This window comes from Prunus avium, chromosome 5 (assembly GCF_965620075.1).
Source record: "Prunus avium chromosome 5, drPruAviu1.hap1.1, whole genome shotgun sequence".
Taxonomy (NCBI): domain Eukaryota; kingdom Viridiplantae; phylum Streptophyta; class Magnoliopsida; order Rosales; family Rosaceae; genus Prunus; species Prunus avium.
This window is the reverse complement of record NC_142288.1, coordinates 11,038,092-11,057,860: the sequence shown is the minus strand read 5'-3', so window position 1 is coordinate 11,057,860 and position 19,769 is coordinate 11,038,092. Positions and strand designations below refer to the sequence as shown.

Below are 19,769 nucleotides of genomic sequence, written 5' to 3'. Positions count from 1 at the left end.
TGAACTTGGCCGGTTGGTCAGCTTGCTATGGAAATTTCAGTTATTTTTTCAACTTCAATTTGCTACTATATTGTGAACTGCTTGAGTAACCAGCCTGTAATTCGATTGCGCATCTTCTTTTGGAGATTTATAATTGCCAAGATCCCCCTTAAGGGACTCCGGGCCTGGTCTGCATATCCTGTCGGATGTTTTGGTTGCTACCCTGCGTCTCCCGAAGGACGCTCCTTATGGGCAGATATGTGATTATCCTGCCTCCCTTAGGAAACGGATAGGAACCTGGATACCTCCCTTAGGAAATTCATGGCGCACCCTACGTCTCCCTTAGGACGCTTCTTATGGGCTGCGTCTCCCGAAGGACACTTTTGGTCGTCGCCCTGCATCTCCCGAAGGACGCTCCTTATGGGCAACTATGTGTCTATTCTGCCTCCCTTAGGAAACGGATAGGAACCTGGATACCTCCCTTAGGAAATTCCTAGCGCACCATACGTCTCCCTTAGGACGCTTCTTATGGGCTGCGTCTCCCAAAGGACGCTTCTGGTCGTCGCCCTGCATCTCCCGAAGGACGCTTCTGGTCGTCGCCCTGCATCTCCTGAAGGACGCTGCTTATGGGTAACTATGTGACTATCCTGCCCTCTTTAGGAAATGGATAGGAACCTAGATACCTCCCTTAAGAAATTCCCGGCGCACTTTGCGTCTCCCTTAGGACGCTTCTTATGGGTTGCGTCTCCCGAAGGACGCTGCTTATGGGCAATTTATATTAAGACATTCTAGTATGAGTAGGTAGATAAGACATTCTGGAATGAGAAACTGAACTTATATTGATGTTTATAAGGTTACAGTGCTTTATTCGAGAACGAAAATAACTGGATACAAAAAAAAAAAAAAAAAAAAAAAAACTAGAAGCTTCTAGCAGTTGCTTCTCTTCTTCAGAGATGTGTAGGGCTCAATCATCTGCTTGGGACTGAGGAGGAAGCGTCATGGATAATACTTTCGGAGATGGTAAGCATTCCACTGTCGTGAAATTTCCTTCCCTTCCATGGTGTCTAGTGTGTAGCTCCCCCTGCCCCCGGACCCGCTGATTACATAAGGGCCCTCCTAGTGAGGATTCATCTTTTCGACCCTTGCCTTGGTGCAGTGATGAAAGCCTTTCTTAGCACGAGATCGCCTGGTTGAAATTGTCTGACCTTGGCTCTTTTGTCATAGTAAGACTTCAACTGCTGTTGATAGGAGGCGATTTGGACAATAGTCTTCTCTCGTTTGCCCTCAAGCAAGTCGAGGTTGAGCCTCATCTGCTCGGAGTTCTGATCAACACTGCCCACCTCAAGGCTTACGGAGGGGACAATGATGTGTGGTGGGATGATCGCTTTCGTCCCATAGGCGAGGGAAAATGGGGTTTCGCCAGTTGATCTTCATTTGGTAGTGCGATAAGCCCATAGTACTCCGGGGAGTTCATCCACCCATTTCCCTTCGGCGCCTTCTAGCCTTTTCTTCAAGTAGTCCAATATGACTTTGTTGGATGCCTCAGCCTGACCATTTCCTTGTGGATACCTTGGGGTGAACATGTGTTGTTTGATTTTGTATTTTGCAAAGAAGGCGATGATGTGCTTGCCGATGAATTGTGAGCCATTGTCGGTTACCAGTGATTGTGGGTAGCCAAACCGGCAGATGATGTTTCTCCAGATGAAACGCTCCACATCGGCTTCTTTAGTAGAGGATAGAGCTTTGGCCTCGATCCATTTAGTAAAGTAGTCAGTGGCAACGATCATCTTGTCCTTCTTGGCGGGTGCCGGTGGCAGGGGACCCACTAGGTCAATGACCCATTGCATGAATGGCCATGGACTGTTCTGTGGATGGTAAACTGCGGCAGGAAGGTTAGGAATTGGCTTGTATCGTTGGCAGCGATCAAATTTCTTGACATATTCGGTGGAGTCGTGGTGCATGGTAGGCCAGAAGTAGCCTATGTTTAGAGCCTTCTAGGCGAGTGATTTGCCCCCAGAGTGGTTGCCACACTCGCCGTCGTGAATTTTGTAAAGAACCTCAAGTGTTTGGGGGTACTTTATGCAGGTGAGATGAGGGCCGAAGTATGATCTGCGGATGAGTTTGTTGCCGTGCATGTAGTATCTCGCAGCCTTTTGCTGGACTTTTCTGGCTTCTGACTTGTCCATTGGTAGATTTCCATTCATCAGGTAGTCGATGATGGGGTCTTGCCAGCTGGGGTCCTTGTCAATCTGCATTGCGTCGATCGGCTCTATTTCTTCAATGTTTGGTCGATCAAGGTGTTCGACTGGGATGGAGCATCTGAATTGGGTATCCAGCGCTGATCCTAGGCTTTCCAGGGCATCTGCATGCGCGTTCTCTGCCCGAGGCACCTGTTGGTTGGTGAAGGTAGGAAACGCCTTTAATAGCTCTTGGACTTTGTCAAGGTACAAGATCATCCTTGGGTGCTTCACCATGTATTCACCTGAGGCTTGATTCGTGATCAACTGGGAATCTGAGTACATGGCTAGCTTCTTGATCGCTAGCTCCTTTGCCAAGCACAGGCCAGCGAGCAATGCCTCATATTCTGCCTCATTGTTCGAGGTCAGGAAACCAAGCATGATGGATTGCTCCAATAGGGTTCCGTCTAGGGTGATGATGCCAACGCCTGCTCCCGTTCCTTTTTGGTTCGACGCTTCGTCTACGCGCAACTGCCACATGTCTGTGGGTTGGCCAAGTTCAGTGGAACTGCCGTCTGCATGCGCATTCTCTGCCCGTCTGCCACGAAGTCTGCTAAAGCTTGGGCTTTTATTGCAGTTTTTGGCCGGTAGAGGAGGTCATACTGGCTTAACTCTATAGCCCACTTCATGAGTCGCTGAGAAGCGTCAGGGCTGTGAAGTATTGATCTCAAAGGAAAGTCGGTCATGACGATGACTCGGTGAGCTTGATAGTAGGGTCGCAACTTTCTCGCGGAAACTACAAGAGCCAAAATAAGCTTTTCCAATTTCAGGTAGCGAGTCTTTGCATCGAGGAGAGCTTTTGAGGTGTAGAATACCGGATGTTGGGCCCCTAGTTCTTCTTGAATGAGAGCTGAGCTAATGGCCGAGTTGGACACTGCCAGGTACACGAACAAGTCCTCGCCTGGAACTGGTTTTGAGAGCAGGAGAGGTGAAGTGAGGTAAGACTTCAGATTCTGAAAAGCTACTTCGCACTTCTCATCCCACTTGTCTCTTTGTCCTTTTTTCAAAGCTTTGAAAAATGGTCTGCACTTGTCGGTAGATCTCGAGAGGAATTGGTTGACGACCGTTACTCTACCCGTCAAACTTTGTATTTCCTTCATTGTGGAAGGCGACTTCATCTCGAGAATGGCCTTGATTTGTCGTGGGTGTGCCTCGATACCTCGTTGCGTGACTAGGTATCCCAAGAATCGGCCGGACGATATACCAAACGTGCATTTACTTGGGTTCAACTTCATGCGATACTGGCATAGCAGATTGAATGCCTCGGCAAGGTTTTCGATGTGATCTGCACATTTGGGGGCTTTGACCAGCATGTCGTCCACGTAGACTTCCATAGTTCTGCCGATCTGCTCCTTGAAGATTTTATTTACGAGCCTTTGATAGGTTGCTCCAGCATTCTTCAGCCCAAAAGGCATAACCTTGCAGCAGTAGGTCCCTCTCTCGATGATGAAAGAGGTTTTCGCCTTGTCATCCTCGTGCATCAAGATATGATTATAGCCCGAGTAGGCATCCATGAAGCTGAGCAGCTGATTGCCGGAGGTTGAATCCACAAGTTGGTCGATTCTTGGTAATGGGAAGTTGTCCTTAGGGCATGCCTTGTTAAGGTCGGTGTAATCGACGCAAACTCTCCACTTGCCCTTTTCTTGTTTTGCCACCAGAACAACATTGGCCAGCCACTCTGAGTAGGAGACTTCTTCGATGAAGCCGGCTGCTAGGAGTTTGTCAATCTCGGCTTCAATGATCGTCGCCCGCTCAGGAGTGAAGTTGCGTCTCTTCTGATCTACTGGTATGCTGGCAGGGTTGACGTGAAGTAGATGGCAGATGATATTTGGGTCGATGCCAGGCATGTCAGATGGTGACCATGCGAACATGTCCTTGTTGTTCTGGAGGAAGGTGGTCAGCTCCACCTTCTCGTCTGGGCTTAGGCGCGAGCCGATCCATGCTTTTTTATTTGGCTGGTCAGGATCTAAGGGTATTAGCTCAACGTCCTCTTCGGGTTTCCATCCTTCTTTAGGAGAGACCTCCGGCCGGATTTCTTCGACTTGGTCCTGATGCTTTGATTGCTATAGTGGGATAGCTATTCCCTTCCCCTTCTGGCTTGCTCGGTTGCTAGGAGCGGGATCTGGTTGTTCTACTCCCTCCAGATCTGCTTGATTCATAGGGAGGAACTGTGTTGGCTTGCTTTTCTTCAGCCCTTGAGCTGAGCATTTCCTCGCCATTGCTTGGTCGCTGTTGATTTGGCCGACACCGCCCCCAAGAATTGGGTAGCGGATTTTCTGATGAGTGGCGGAGGTGATGACGTTGATTTTACCAATCCATGGTTTGCCCAGGATGCCATTATAGGATGAGACTTCATCAATGACCATGAATGTTTGTGAGCTGATTACAGGTGGGGAGTAGACGTCGGGATCTATTGTGCGCACGGTAACCGTCGTTGCGCCGTTGAAGCCAGTCAGCGACCTGGCTGATTTGTTGATCTTTGCTTCCAAGCCCATCTGCTGGATGACAGCCAACTGCAGGATATTGACTGCGCTGCCTTCGTCCACATGGATTCGGTCGACCATGGAATGAGCGATTTGAATGCTAACGACAAGGGCGTCGTTGTGTGGCATATCGAGACTTCCGCCGATGGAAGGTCAGTCACAGGGTCGTCTTCCGCCGATGGAAGGTCGGTCGAGACTTGGGAGACCACAATGGCCTGTTTGATCTTCCTCTTCTTTTCTTTGCTGGTCAGCCCAGACTCCTCGGAGTCGGCGAGGATTGTGTTAATCCTTATAACCTTCTAAGGTAGCTCCTTGGTGGTGTGGCAATCCTCTATCCGCTGGATGGCTTGCTTCGCAATGAACTCCGTGCAGTGACTTTCTCTCACGAGTTCCTCAAGGTGCGTTTTCCAAGCAAAGTAGTTTTTGTTGTGTGTCCGTGCATCCCATGGAAGGCACAGTATTTTCTGGTATCCCTCTTGTCCGGATCTCCCTTCAAGGGCGGCGGCCTTCTTACCCAAGGTTTGTCCTTCACTTAGGATAAGATTTGGTGTATGGGGATGGAGAACTTGGTGTGACTCTCTCTTGCCGTTGCGTCCTCTTTTGGGTGCGACCTGCGCTTGTCCTTGTTCCTGTTGCCGAAACCGTTGTTATTTTGGCCGTCATCCCAGAGCACATAGCGTTCCACGGTTGCAAAGACCTCTGCCAGAGTCTGGCTAGGAGCGATAGTCAGCTCGCGGTTTAAGTCGTGTTCAGCTGGTAGGCCTTTCTTGAAAGTAGAGGACGCGATCCGGTCGTCACATCCTACGATGTTGGCCTTTTCTGCTTTGAATCTCTTGATGTAGTCTCGAAGGGATTCGTCAGACTTCTTGCGTAGGTTGAACAGGTGGTCGGGGTTCTTCTTGATTGTCCGGTAAGACGTGTATTCTATGGCGAAGACGTATGCAAGCTCCTTGAAGTTGCTGATCGACCCGGATGGTAGGGTGTGGAACTAGTCCTGAGCTGCTCCCTGCAAGGTCATCACAAACACTATGCACATCAACGCGTCGTCGGCCTTGTGGAGGATCATGACACTTTTGAAGTGTTTTAGGTGGCTCTCGGGATCGTAGTCTCCATTGAAGGGCGTAAACGAAGGCGTCGAGAACCGCTTCGGGGGAGCCGCCTGCTCAATTTCGATGGTGAAAGGCGTAGAATTCGCTTGGTCCATCTCCTTGCGTAGGGCATCTTCGAAGTTCCCGCTGGCTTTCAAGTCTCGTAGTTGGTCATTCACAAGCTTCTTGACGTCTTCTGCACGCATTGCTGGTTGGACACGTTGGCGACCCTCGTGATTTGGGCGACGCTGATTGACCTCCTCGTTGATTCGCAAGGTTCGAGCTTCTCGGCTGGGTTGCCTAGGCGGCGTGTTGGTGGACTGCGCTTGCGAGTGATTCTCCGTGGCTTGTCGACGAGAATCGGTTCTTCGAGAGTGAGCAACGGAGCGCCTTTCCTCGCCATCCTCACCGTGAAGGTTGTCAGGTTGACCTCCCTTGGAGCCTAGCCTTTGAAGAACATTCCTCTGTTGGCCCAGGCGAGCGCGGACGTCAAGTCGTGGGCCCAGCCTTCCTTGCACGTTGCTCTGAGTGTGGCTTGCGGATGCTTGTGACATGTTCGCGAGCTGATCACGTTGTTGTCCCTCTCCTTGTCTGCTCATTCCTGCTCAACCTGCTCGACATCAGTCGATCTGCCTGTTGGCGCGGTCGTCCATCCTTCTCTCTTCGCCCGGTGGTCCAAGGCCAAGGTTTTGAGCTAAGTTTATATGGTTGAGGAGCTGGTCAACTTTCTGAGCTAGCTGGTCAACTCTCTGATTAAGGTCTGCTTGACTTCGTGGATCGGGAGGAGAGAAGTGTGTGGTGCCCAACTGCATACGGGCTAGGGTTTCATGGGAGCTGTACGCGGGAGTGTGCGTCGAGCATGGAGGCAACGGAGGGAACGCTTGAAGTTGCTCCAAGATTGGGCCTAGGTCGGCGGCGGTAACGAGCCCACCTTGATGGGAGGTTCCACCATGCTCGGCGGTGGAGCCACGAGGGTGGCTAGATCCAGCCACGGGGCCTTGGGCGACTGCGGTGGCCGGTGCGGTGGTGAGAGGTGGTGGTGCCACCATGTCGATCACAGGATCATGGGTGGAGTGGCTTTGGGCCGTCGCGGATCGAGCCATTGTGGTGGTTTTGCCTCTCGTCATCTTGCTTCCAACCATGGTTGTTTGGAAGGCTTTGGTGGAATGGAAAATAGGAGGAACGGATTCCTTGAGCACGCGTTGAGTATAACTCGTGCTCTCAATGAAAGCACCAATTTGTGGGAGCAAATTTCCCCACAAGAATATTCGATTGGGAAGATTCCTCTTTCTTCTTCGCCGCCTCTTTCTCCCTGCAAAATAGAACAAATGAGAGGACCACACCCGGGGGGTGTTGGCCAAAGGCCCTCCGATGCCTAAATTAGTTCAAGAGTTTATGAGAAAAACACTAGCTAACTAGGGTACGGAGATATATGTGTTTATGGTGTAAACCGGGTGCCCGGAGCCTTTTGTAAGAGAAGGGGAGAGAGGAGGCGACTAGGGTTTGTGAGAAATAATTTATGCAGAGTTTTAGTAGTAATTCTGACGTACCTCAACCCTTTTGTGTGGCCATCCTTTTATAGAGGTCTCGGGAGCTAGGGTTTCAGAGGAATAATTCCGTAGATGGAAGGGAATTATTCCTCCCCAATTTGGCAAGATTTGACTAATTAGAGATTTGATTTATTGGGGATATAAGTCAAATCCCTAATTGTGGTAATCAATCAAATCAATTCCTAATTTAATTAGGTAACTCCTCCTTTAATTGAGAATATTCGTAGGAATCAAATCAATCCTTAACCTAATTAGGTAACATTCTATTTAATTGGGTAATCCCCAATTAAATTGAATAATTCACAATTAGGTCAAATAATCCCCAAATGGAATGAATTATTTGACCTAGGTTTACGAATTAATTCGGTTCCCACAAAAGGGTTGCCACCCAACATGGATTTATCATCCAACAATTTCGGGGTTACTCACCCAGGGATTTGCATCTAAATGATTTCGGGGTTTCTCACCCATAGATTTGCATCCAAGAAATTTGATTCAAGGGTGCCACCCCACATGAATTGCCATCCATTTGATTGATTAAAGGTTTGCCACCCATGATGGATTCATAATCCATATAATTTGGTTTGTGGGTTTCATACCCAAGCACGGAGACTTCCAGAGAGAAACTTTGTTAAAGATGCAAAAATATAAAGGTGTTGAACCAAGTGGCTCACCTTCTTGAATTGAAACTGCCAGTTTCATTGATTTGGAGCATTTGGTTTGCTCTGTTTTAGAAGATTTTTTTTTTTTACAGCCTCACCTTTCATCCCTCACGGTTGTGCCCTATTTTTTCTCTTCATCACTGCCATGTCTTTTTTTTTTTCTTCTTCAGCACTATTGTGCATTCTCCATGTCCCCCAAGCCTTGCAGCCAGTGGCAAAGCGAGGATTTCATGTGTGTGGGGGCCTCTTACACATTATAAAGAATCAAAACTTCGAACTCACAATACATACGAAAAATAGTATATATATCACATATGTCAAGAATTATATTGTTTATTGGTTGCAATCATAATTGTCTTCAACAAAGGGATAGACAAATACATTATGAGCAAGAAAAATTGCAAGAGATAGACAAAGAGTAGCAATTTAGCAAATATCTTTAAAGCTTTTCCCTCCATTAAACCCAATAGAAAGAAAAAAAATCAAAATTTCACAAACAAAAAAAAACCTTAGGTCCCTTCATGCATTAATATCATACATGAAAAAATGTTTTATGTAAAAATATTGATTAAGTATGAAAAATGGTTTTTCGGAATAATTATTTTCTCAAGATAATTTTTGGTGGCTTTTATTCCTTACACATCAAATAAGAAAACTTGATTTTATGGGATTTTAGTATGAAGTATATATTGAATTAATGAGCCATCATTTTTAGCCTAAATCGTATTTTGCACTAAAATCGATTTTTCATATTTGGATTTGTTGGGAATTTGATTTTCTAGTATTTTTATTTGAATCCAAATAGGGGTACTTCCTTTTTTACATTGTAAACTTAAGTAAATGGAGTAATATAAAAATAAATGAAAGTAAAAGGATAAAGGTACTGGAGTGCACCAATACCAACTGAGCAAATGGTCAATTTGAAGCACCTCCTTGTGCCTTAATAGGTCCGTCACAGCACATATGGGTACATATCAAAACGTAAAGTATTTGAAATAATATACATATAGAAATACATAACAGTATATTATTTTCAAAATATAAAAAAATTGAGTGGGGGCCCATGATCACACTGGTCCCAGTGTGGCTCCGCCCCTGCTTGCAACTTTATTGTTTTGGTATCTCCCTACAGCCTGCTGGCTGCCCTCTCCTTTTTTTTCTATGCAACTACTGCCTTCCCCCCTCCTCTCTTTCTCCCAGCCATGTACCCCTTTTAATAGGCCTCGATGTGAGGAATTTGAGTTGGAGTCAATAGTCACCTCTTGGATGGGATGCTTATCCTTCAGTGTTGACAAACATGGCAAACACTAATATTTTTTATTTATAAACTTGCAGGGAGGAATATTGCAATCCCAGTTACTAATATTTTTGTTTTATAAACTTGCAGGGAGGAATATTTCAATCCCAGTGTTTGACAAAAATGGCAAACACTAATATCTTTTTTGATAAACTTGCAGGGAGGAATATTTCAATCCCAGTGTTTGACAAAAATGGCAAACACTAATATCTTTTTTGATAAACTTGCAGGGAGAAATATTTCAATCCCAGTGTTTGACAAACATGGCAAAAACTAATATTTTTTTTAATAAACTTGCAGGGAGGAATATTTCAATCCTACTGTTTGACAAACATGGCAAACACTTATATTTTTTTTGATAAACTTGTAGGGAGGAATATTTCAATCCCATCCGAATAAACTTGTATAGCTGGAATTTTATTTATTTATTATTTTATAATGGTCAGCCCCCTGTTTTTTTAGCACTCATCATTTTAGACTAGAAAAGGTTTGTAGGACTTGGGTTTTGACCATTAGAAACTTGGTATGATAAGATAAGGTTTGTAGGACTTGGGTTTTGAGTAGTTTGACCAATAGAAACTTGGCAAAAAAGAAAAAAATTTGTGTGAATTTTTTTGGTTCAACATATATATATATATATACACACACATTCAGAGGGAAAAGTGGTACAATTAGATCGATATGGAAAAGAGCAAGGTGCTTGTGGTTGGTGGTACTGGGTACCTGGGGCGTAGGATTGTTTCTGCAAGCCTATCCCGAGGGCACCCAACGTATGTTCTTCAAAGGCCAGAGATTAGCCTTGACATTGATAAGATCCAAATTCTCTTGGCATTCAAGAAGCAAGGGGCTCACCTTGTGGAGGGCTCTTTTTCTGATCTGGAAAGCCTTGTCCGTGCTGTCAAGCTTGTTGATGTTGTCATCTGCCCCATGTCTGGGGTACATATTCGGAGTCACAACATATTGCTGCAGCTCCAGCTTGTTGAAGCTATCAAAAGAGCCGGAAATATTAAGGTACAAACACTACTAGAAAAGCTTCATATAAGTCACTGATACACTCGTGGCCAGTGCTAGTGTCAATCATAGACAACATGTGGCCAAAGATCCTATTTGTATTCGGTATATATACATGAATTAAGCAAGGGTGGATGCTCATTTGCTCTATGTGCTTTATGTTTCTCAAAAGGGTTTTTACTCTCATGATTTATCTTTTTTTGTTTTATATATAAATGCAACTGAATTACAAGAGGAGGGGGTTTTTCACACACAAACTACTATAAGGTACTATGATGGTTCGAACTTGAGATCACTGATCTTCAAGTCAAGACCCTTTATCATTGGGCTAGACCGCGTTGACGATTTAGCTTAATTATATATTTTTTTGTCACAACGATTTCGTTTAATTATTAGTGGGTTAACTTTTCATTAATTAGGGTCTATTTGAAACCACAATTGATATTAGGGTGCTGATTTTCCCACTTCTTTTTTATCTACTTATACTCCATTTTGTTTTTTTAATACTTTTTACTATTACAAAAAAGGGAATGTAAGTGAGTAAAAGAGGAGTGGGAACATACAATTTCTTAAAAAAGGGAGTATAAGTGAATAAAAGAGGGGTGAGAAAATTAGCTCCCTTGATATATATTATTGTATAATAGAAGATTGTAGTAAGAGCGCACGACTTTAAATGCCTCAGCCAATTTATGCTGAGGAAGAGGAAAGTGTTTTATAAAGGAGTTAGACTTGTCTTTTTAGTCTGAATGAGAACTGTGAATGATGTTTTTGATCTTTTTCCTGATCAAATTAAAATACTGATTACAAACTCATATTTGTCACTTTTTTCCTGCCCTGGCTTTTTTGTGTAGAGGTTTTTGCCTTCAGAGTTTGGTTTTGATCCATCACGTATGGGACATGCACTTGAACCTGGAAGAGTTACATTTGATGATAAAATGGTAGTGAGAAAGGCAATACAAGATGCTAAAATCCCCTTCACTTATGTATGTGGTGCCGGCTTAGCTGGTTATGTTGCCGGCAACCTTTCGCAAATGGGGACACTCGTTCCTCCAAAGGAGAAAGTTCTTATTTATGGAGATGGTAACGCTAAAGGTACACCAAAACTAATAAATTAAATTAAACACCACTTTTCACCTCCATAGGCATTTACTATTATGCAGGCTAATAGTATATAGATACTTTGGTTTATGTATACATGACATAGAATTAATCATCTTTGTTGATCATCTTCATGTACCGTGCAGTATCTATAGTGGATGAAGATGACGTCGCAGCATATACAATCAAAACAATAGATGATCCGCGAACATTGAACAAAACATTATACCTTCGTCCACCTGAAAACGAACTCAGTCAAAAACAATTGGTCGAGATGTGGGAAAACCTCATAGGCAAGAAACTAGAACATATCTCCATTTCAGAACAAGACTTCCTTGCCTCTATCAAAGGTACGCATGATATATATCATATGAAATCTATTGAATGCACGAAAGTTACCAAGTTGCATCTATATATGGTTAACCTAGCCAATCAATCAGCTCCTTGAATGGATTTCATTGATCGACACATTAAAATTCCTAGGTTATTTTTGTGCAGATCGATCAGACTCTGACTCATTACTCAGATTTTAAACTTTAACTCTTAAGTTTTGGTGCCTAAAATCCAAGAACCTGAACCTAATACAGGCTCTAAACAGAAATTTCACACCTTAAAGTAATCCATAAATGAAATTACAAAATCGTAAAATATTGAGCTGTGGGTGCTTATGTGGTTAGCCATTATTTGAAAGTTACATTTTATCTATAATTATATATGTAATTTTCTTTTGATATGAAATACTATATTTCAGGTATGGACTTTGCAGGCCAGGCTGGAGCGGGGCATTTCTACCACATGTTCTATGAAGGCGCTCTGACAAACTTTGAAATCGGGGAAGAAGGAGAAGAAGCTTCAAAGCTTTACCCAGAAGTGAAATACACCCGCATGGATGAATACTTAAAACTTTATACATGAGAACATAAAAAGGTGTTTAGTAACAGTTTCTCAAAAAATACATTTATGTTGTTATTGTGGGAGTGGGGCTGTTTCTCAATAAAAAAACCCCATATAGGTTGGACTTTAAGTCTGTACATAAGATAATTGAGTTTGAAGATATTTATAGAGGATTAAACACCTGAAGTTTATTCTTGCAGTCGATGTGAGACTCCAAGCAGAAATGGGACTGCAACTTCTCTCTCCACTCTTTTCTTGATTTCTACTTGGTTACTCCTCCATTACTACTCCTCTCTCTTCCGTTTCTTCCTCTCTAATCCATGAATGCCAACTGATAGAATTCGTATATTGATAATAAATTCAGAATGAGGTACAGAACCTTTATACAAATATAATAGCCAATTAAGATGGTGAAAACTAGCCTAAATGAACTATTCCTTAATGTATACGTCTATATAAAAGGAAGGAAATAAACTAAATATCTGTACAGATCAATGATCAATATTCAGAATCAATCACATTGATTTAGTTGGGATTTTATGCTCCTCAACACTCCCCTTCAAGTTGGAATATATGTTGATGATTCCTAACTTGCTGAGTAAAATCGCAAATTGTGGAAGGCTCACAGCCTTTGTGAATATGTCTGCTGGTTGTTGTAAGGTGGAAATATGAGCCGTTTTGATCATTCCACTTTGAGCCTTTTTTCTCACCAGATGGCAGTCAATCTCAATGTGTTTAGTCTGTTCATGAAATACTAGATTCGAAGCAATGTGGAGCGTTGCTTGGTTGTCACAATATAACTTGATTGCATGTGAATGCTTGATGCCTAAATCTTGCAAAATATATCGTAACCAAGTAATTTCACAACAAGCGGCAGCCATGGAACGATATTCAGCTTCGGCACTAGATCGAGATACTGTGGTTTGCTTTGGTCTTCCAAGAAACCAAAGAATCGCCAAGAAATACACAATACCCGGTAGTAGAACGTCGAGTATCACGACATTGAGCCCAATCCGCATCACAAAAGGCATTTAATTGAATTGGACTGTTGGCAGAAAGAAAAATACCTTGCCCTGGTGCACGTTTGACATATCGCAAAACCTGATGAGCTACCTCTAGGTGTGGTGTTTGTGTCCATGAACTAACTCAGAGTGTGAACAGCGTACACCAAGTCAGGCCGTGTAATTGTCAAATAGATCAGCCTCCCCACAAGCCTTCGATACGAAGATGGATCATCAATGTAATCGCCATCATGTTTGCTAAGGGACAAATTCTGCTCCAGGGGTGAATCGGCTGGTTTTGCACCAAGCTGTCCTGCATCCTCTAGTATTTCAAGTGCATACTTGCGTTGTGAAAGGGCTATGCCTTTGCTAGAACGAGCAATCTCGATGCCAAGAAAATATTTCAATTCACCAAGGTCTTTCAATTTGAATTGTTGCAGCAAGTATGACTTGGTTTCCTCAATGTCTTGTAAACTATTCCCTGTCAAAATGATATCATCCACATAGATGAGTAAGGCAGTGAATGTGCTACCTCGGGTTCGGACGAACAATGAATAATCTGCCTTCGATTGATGATAGCCCGCTTGCTTAAGGGCTATGGAAAGTTTAATAAACCATTGACGTGAAGCTTGCTTGAGTCCATATAAGGATTTATGAAGCTTGCATACACGAGTCTCCCCTTTTCGTTCGAATCCAGGAGGTAGATTCATATAAACATCTTCATCAAGATCACCATTGAGAAAAGCATTATTGACATCAAGTTGATGAAGATGCCAACGACGCGTGGAAGCAACTGCGAGAAGGAGGCGGACAGTGACAAGCTTTGCAACAGGGGCAAAAGTTTCCCCGTAGTCCAAACCCTCAACCTGACTATAGCCCTTTGCGACCAAACGTGCTTTATACCGATCAAGAGAACCATCAGGATGAAGTTTGACCTTGTACACCCATTTACAACCAATGGGTTTCTTGCCGGGGGGCAAAGGTTGAAGAGTCCATGTGCCATTAGCTTCAAAGGCAGCCAATTCTTGGGCCATGGCATGACGCCATTGAGGGTCATGAGCTGCTTGAACAAAAGAGGTGGGTTCTTTGACCGCTGAAATAGAAGCACTAAAAACACGATGGTGTGGTGACAAGCGATCATATGTAAGGACATGAGAGAGAGGATGTTTGGTACCTTGGGGTTCAGTCAACGCCGAGTTAGATGATGGGAGAGACCGGGAAGGTAATTTGATGTTGACATGATACTGCTGAAGATAACTAGGCCTGGTGGTACGCCGGAGCAGTGGTGGAGACACTGGTGCAAGAGGAGGTGGAAGTGCTGGAAGCACAAGATCAGGTGCTGGAAATGCAAGATCAGGTGCTGGAAGCGCAAGGTCAGGCACTGGAAGCTCAAGGGCAGGTGTTGGAAGCGCTTCCAGTGCAAGGTCAGGTGCTGGAAACTACGAACTATGAGAATTAAGTCCAGGCGTTGGGGCATCATCAAAACTGGTGGGATGAGAGGTTGGGAAGACAAGAGAAGAGTTGGTAGCGGAAGACGGAAAAGGGAAAGTAGTTTCATGAAAGATAACATCCCGAGAAATAAAAATTTTACCCGTATTAAGATCATAAACCCGATAACCCTTCGTACCATATGGGTAACCAAGAAAAATGCAATGTGTGGCCCTAGCATCAAATTTGGTTGGGCGATGATGATGAGTAGAGGCGAAGCACAAACAGCCAAAAACCCTTAGGTGATCATAGACTGGTGGTTTACGAAAAAGGATTTCGTAGGGAGTTTTTCCTTTAAGAATCTGTGTAGGAGTGCGGTTGATAAGATATGTAGCAGTGAGTATGTCATCCCCCCAAAATTTCTTAGGAAGTTTGGCTTGGAAGAGTAAAGCTTGTGCAACATTGAGAAGATGTCGGTGTTTTCTTTCGGCTACTCCATTTTGCTGTGGAGTGGAGACACAACTAGTGTGATGTAAAATTCCTTTATCAGAAAAAAATTGTGTCATCATAAACTCAGGACCATTGTCACTGTGAAGAATTTTAACCTGGGAAGAAAATTGTGTTTCAACAAGATTGATGAAGGTAGTGAGCTTTTGGCGTGCATCTGATTTGTGGTGCATTAAATAAACCCATGTACATATGGAGTAATCATCTACAATGGTCAAGAAGTATTGTGCCTTAGTGATGGAAGGAACATGATAACCACCCCAAATATCAACATGAATTAATTCAAATGGCGCAAGTGAATTAATAGAACTCAAGGGAAACGGATGACGAGTTTGTTTAGCTAAAGGACAAACCAAACAATCATCAATGCAACAAAATTTCATGTTCTTAACAGAAAAAGAAAGAGCACGCAGGCTTTTATTTGAAAGATGACTGTTGCGTAGATACAGCTGCACCAAAATGGGTTCAACTGCATCCTCAACTTGTGATACTCGCAAGTGCACGAGCCGTTTGGTAGTATAGCATATGTAAGTGCGAGGTCGATCCCACGAGGATTGGTGATTGAATGATTCAATTCATTTTCCCTACACAAAACAGAAATGAAAAAGAAGGGAAATAAATAAAACAAGGAAGAAAGAAAATAACTAACTCAAGCAGATAAGTTCCCAAGTTCAATTAGATTAACGGATTGATTCTAGCTAATGTATGATTAAGCCATGGTGTGTGGTCATAACCTTGTGTTCCTAATTCCCTAATTTGATCATTTGTTGTCTAACCTAAAATTAAGCATTAGGAACCCATTAAGCATAGAAGAACAATTTAAACAACCAAGCATGTATCTAATCCCTGTTGTCGAATGTCCATACATACTCTTCCTATTCATAGTTCAATTCGAATTAAAGCATGGTGTCTACTCTTAATTCAAACCAAGATAGCTAACATGCAAGCCTAAATGGTGATCAATCATTCAAACTAGCATATTAACTTATAAGCATAATGAATAAGAACAAAAATCATAATTGAAACTTGGAAACTAATCAAACTTGAAACTAAAGAAAAGAATTTACATAACAATGAAAATTAAAGTAGAACTTGGAAAGACTTAAAGGAAAATTTCAACACAAAAGATTTCATTACAACAATTGAAAACTAGAAAGAGAAACTAAGAGAATTTGAGGGAGAGAAGGGAAGGGAGCTCTAGAGAAGTGTTTGAGAGCTCCCCCCCTTGGGGTGTGTTTACAAGCTTGGGAAACCTCACTATATATAGGCCTAAGGAAGCTGAAAATCTGAATTAAGTATGGCTAATGCATACAACACTTGTTTTATAAAATCTGAAATGGTTGATGCACTTCACTAATGCATACAACACTTCCATTATAAAATCTGAAATGGTTGATGCACTTCACTAATAAATCCCACCAGCAGCCCTAGCTCATCTTCATGTCACCATGACCAAGCTTCCAACCAGAAATAATAGCTCATCCTGAGGTCAGCATGACCAGCAACTTCAAGGGCTTACAACTTGGGCTTCCCTTAAGCAAATTAAGACTTTAAGCACTCAAACTTGAAGTTCAGAATGTCTTCTTTCCAGCCATATATCATTTGGGCCAATCCAAGGTCGGAGGAGGAAGTTAAGGCCAAAACAAATTGCTAACTCATTTTCCGCGCTGATAAGATCCATCCTGAGCATGGTTCTGTGTTTGCTAGGTAACGGACTCCGGATTTATCCAATGGGGTTGAATTTTGGATATTTTATAGTACACACCAATTGGAACAACGTTCATGAAGAATGTGGCCTCATTCGAGCTATGTAGGTTGTTGAAACAAAGCTTTCAATATGACCTACGGAACTGGACTGGCAGGGGGCTGTAGCCAAAATGAGTTTGTCTTTAAGCTCTTCATCCATTCATCCAAATTAGGCCTTAACATGCTTGAATTGCATGAATTATGCTCTCTAAAGCCATCATTATTACCTAAAGCTCAATGAACTGAAAGATAAACACAAAAAGGATTAAAAGCACAAGTTTAACTCAAAAACATAACCAAAGCATAAGCTAGAAGGGTACAAAATGATATACAATTATAAACCGATCAATGACCAAGGCGTTGATGCCAAAGTCGAGAAGAAGAAGGAACAATGGCTGAAACGGAATTGCACCCGGCTGTCTTCGCAGTATCAAGATAGTAGAGACCTTCCCTCTCAGTTCTCGTCCCAATCATCTTCCCCGAACGTCGATCCTGGACAATACAAAATTCATTAGTAAACATTGCAAGACAAGAGGAGCTTTTGGTGAGCTTGCTCACAGAGATTAAATTTAATCTAAATGAGGGAACACAAAGCACATTATGAAGAATAAAATCATCTGAGAAACAGATAGTGCCGATGTGGGTGACATTGGCAAGGGCATGATCAGGAAGGTACACTTGACGATTAGAGACTGGAGTGCATGTAGTCAACAACTTAGGCGAACAAACCATGTGATCGGTGGCGCCAGTATCAAAAATCCAGTTGAGTCCACCAACGAAAGCAGAGGAACAGAAGGTGTTACCTGAGAGATCACTGGTGCTGGAAGTAGTGCTGACATGATTAGCCAAAACTGTGGGCTTGTTTTGATTGAGAAGAGCAAGGAAGCTTTGGTATTGTGCTGCAGTGAGCTTGTATGATGGAGGAGTTGCGGTGGCCACAGGAGTGGTGTCAACAGGATGGACCGAAGGAGAAAATGGCCCCCGACGACCTTGAGAGTCACTGTTGCCGCTATTAGATTGAGCTTTCTTCAATTTGCGGCATTGGTCAATAGCACTACTAGATTTTTGTATTTGCGCGACGACGGAGTTTTGGTCGCGCAAAGTACATTTGTGTCGCACAAATAGTAATGCGACAGAATATTCGTCGCGCAAAATATGTCGCGCAAAGATCGTAAAGATACACTTTGCGCGACGAAAATATTAAAATTGTCGCGCAAAATGAGCGACGGTAAACCTTCGTTGCACAATATTTCGCGGGACGATGAGGTTTTTCGTCGGTCAAAGTTTTGCGCGACGAATATACATTCGTTGCATTAACATAGCGCGAGGAATCGTAATCGTCGCGCTAAAGTAGAGGGACGAGAGAATGTTCGTGTCTAAAATATTTGCGCGACGAAACCGTTGTAAGGACACTGCGCGATGACTAACATTCGTGGCGCAGGTATTGTGCGACGAGTGTATTCGTGATTAAAATATTTGCGCGACGAAATATTTTTGTCGCATTTACTTAGAGAGACAAATTCTTTCGTCGCGCAAAATAAAATAAATTCTTTAAAATTTATTTTTACGGTTGTGTATTTTCTAAAAAAATTTGCGCGACGGAAACTGTCGTCTTGCTAAAGTAGAGGAACGAGAGTATATTCGTGTCTAAACTATTTGCGCGACGAAACATAGTCGTTGTAAGGACACTGCGCGACGACTAACATTCGTGGCGCAAATATTGTGCGACGAGTGTATTCGTGATTAAAATATTTGCACGACGAAATATTTTTGTCGCATTTACTTAGAGAGACAAATTCTTTCGTCGCGCAAAATAAAATAAATTCTTTAAAATTTATTTTTACGGTTGTGTATTTTCAAAAAAAATTTGCGCAACGGAAACTATCGCCGCGTAAAAAATAAATATATTATTTTTAATTTTAAATTAAATTGAATTATTTTGGTAAAAAAAAAAAATTTGGTTTTTATTTTATTTTAAATATTTTAAATAATGAAATGAAATTGCAATTAGAAAAAGGTAATAAAGAGAAATATGTAAAATGTTATAACATAATGTATTTAGTACAATAGAAATATTTAAAATGTAATTAAGAATGTTAAAATCTAATCAAACAACCCTCCAAGATCTACATTGTTGTCTGGCAAATGCAGCTCGGAGGTCTGGACATTGTTGACAGGGGGAGAGGTGTGGTTGCCATGCTCGGAGGTCGACGGGGGAGTAAAAGGCGGGATTGAAATGCCGGAGTGAGCGAGGGACTGTAGAATATGAGACAAATGACTCTTGAGGTCCGCCACCTCTGTCTTCAAAGCAGTCACCTCTTCATTTGACTCTGATGATTCACGGGGTCTAGGTGGCCGCTGCCTGGCATTCCCCATCCCTCGACAATATGTCCCTGGGCGCCTCCCGAGACTCTGATCCAAGGTTTCAGTCAGGATTTGAAACCCTGCATCCGATGGAGGAACCACGGACTCGAGCGGCGTATCGGGAGGAAGCTGGGAGGCGGACTCTTGAAGAACCAACTGGCTCCTCTCAATCATAGTCGTCTGTTGAACATAACATGAAATATGAATTAAAACATTCATATAATAACTATAAAAACTTGAACGCTTACATAATAATTTAAATTAAAGGCTACTTACATGAAGGGACTCCGCCAACTCATTCCCAGGTCAAACATAAACGTCGCCAAATACGTCAATCTCTGGGAATTTGGACCCCCCCTTAAATTGAGCAGAAAAAAAAAATGTTAGTACGAAAAAAACAAATTAATATTAATGACATATTAAA

The 19,769-nt window shown here is 42.8% G+C and overlaps 3 protein-coding genes across 3 annotated transcripts; 1 reads left to right on the top strand and 2 right to left on the bottom strand.

Annotated features, from left to right (window-relative positions):
- Positions 1 to 1,973: 1,973 nt before the first annotated feature.
- On the bottom strand, positions 1,974 to 2,597 carry LOC148294283 (uncharacterized). The gene has a single exon (XM_088253681.1). The coding sequence runs from the start codon at positions 2,595 to 2,597 to the stop codon at positions 1,974 to 1,976; it is 624 nt and encodes a 207-aa protein (XP_088109807.1).
- Positions 2,598 to 4,279: 1,682 nt separating this feature from the next.
- LOC148294282 (uncharacterized) lies at positions 4,280 to 4,828 on the bottom strand. The gene has a single exon (XM_088253680.1). It carries the CDS (start codon positions 4,826 to 4,828, stop codon positions 4,280 to 4,282), a length of 549 nt encoding a protein of 182 aa, XP_088109806.1.
- Positions 4,829 to 9,943: 5,115 nt separating this feature from the next.
- Positions 9,944 to 12,498, top strand: LOC110772979 (isoflavone reductase homolog). The gene is made up of 4 exons (XM_021977471.2): positions 9,944 to 10,307; positions 11,159 to 11,399; positions 11,552 to 11,755; positions 12,157 to 12,498. The coding sequence occupies exons 1-4, from the start codon at positions 9,978 to 9,980 to the stop codon at positions 12,318 to 12,320; spliced, it is 939 nt and encodes a 312-aa protein (XP_021833163.1). The 5' UTR covers positions 9,944 to 9,977; the 3' UTR covers positions 12,321 to 12,498.
- The last annotated feature ends 7,271 nt before the right edge of the window (positions 12,499 to 19,769 follow it).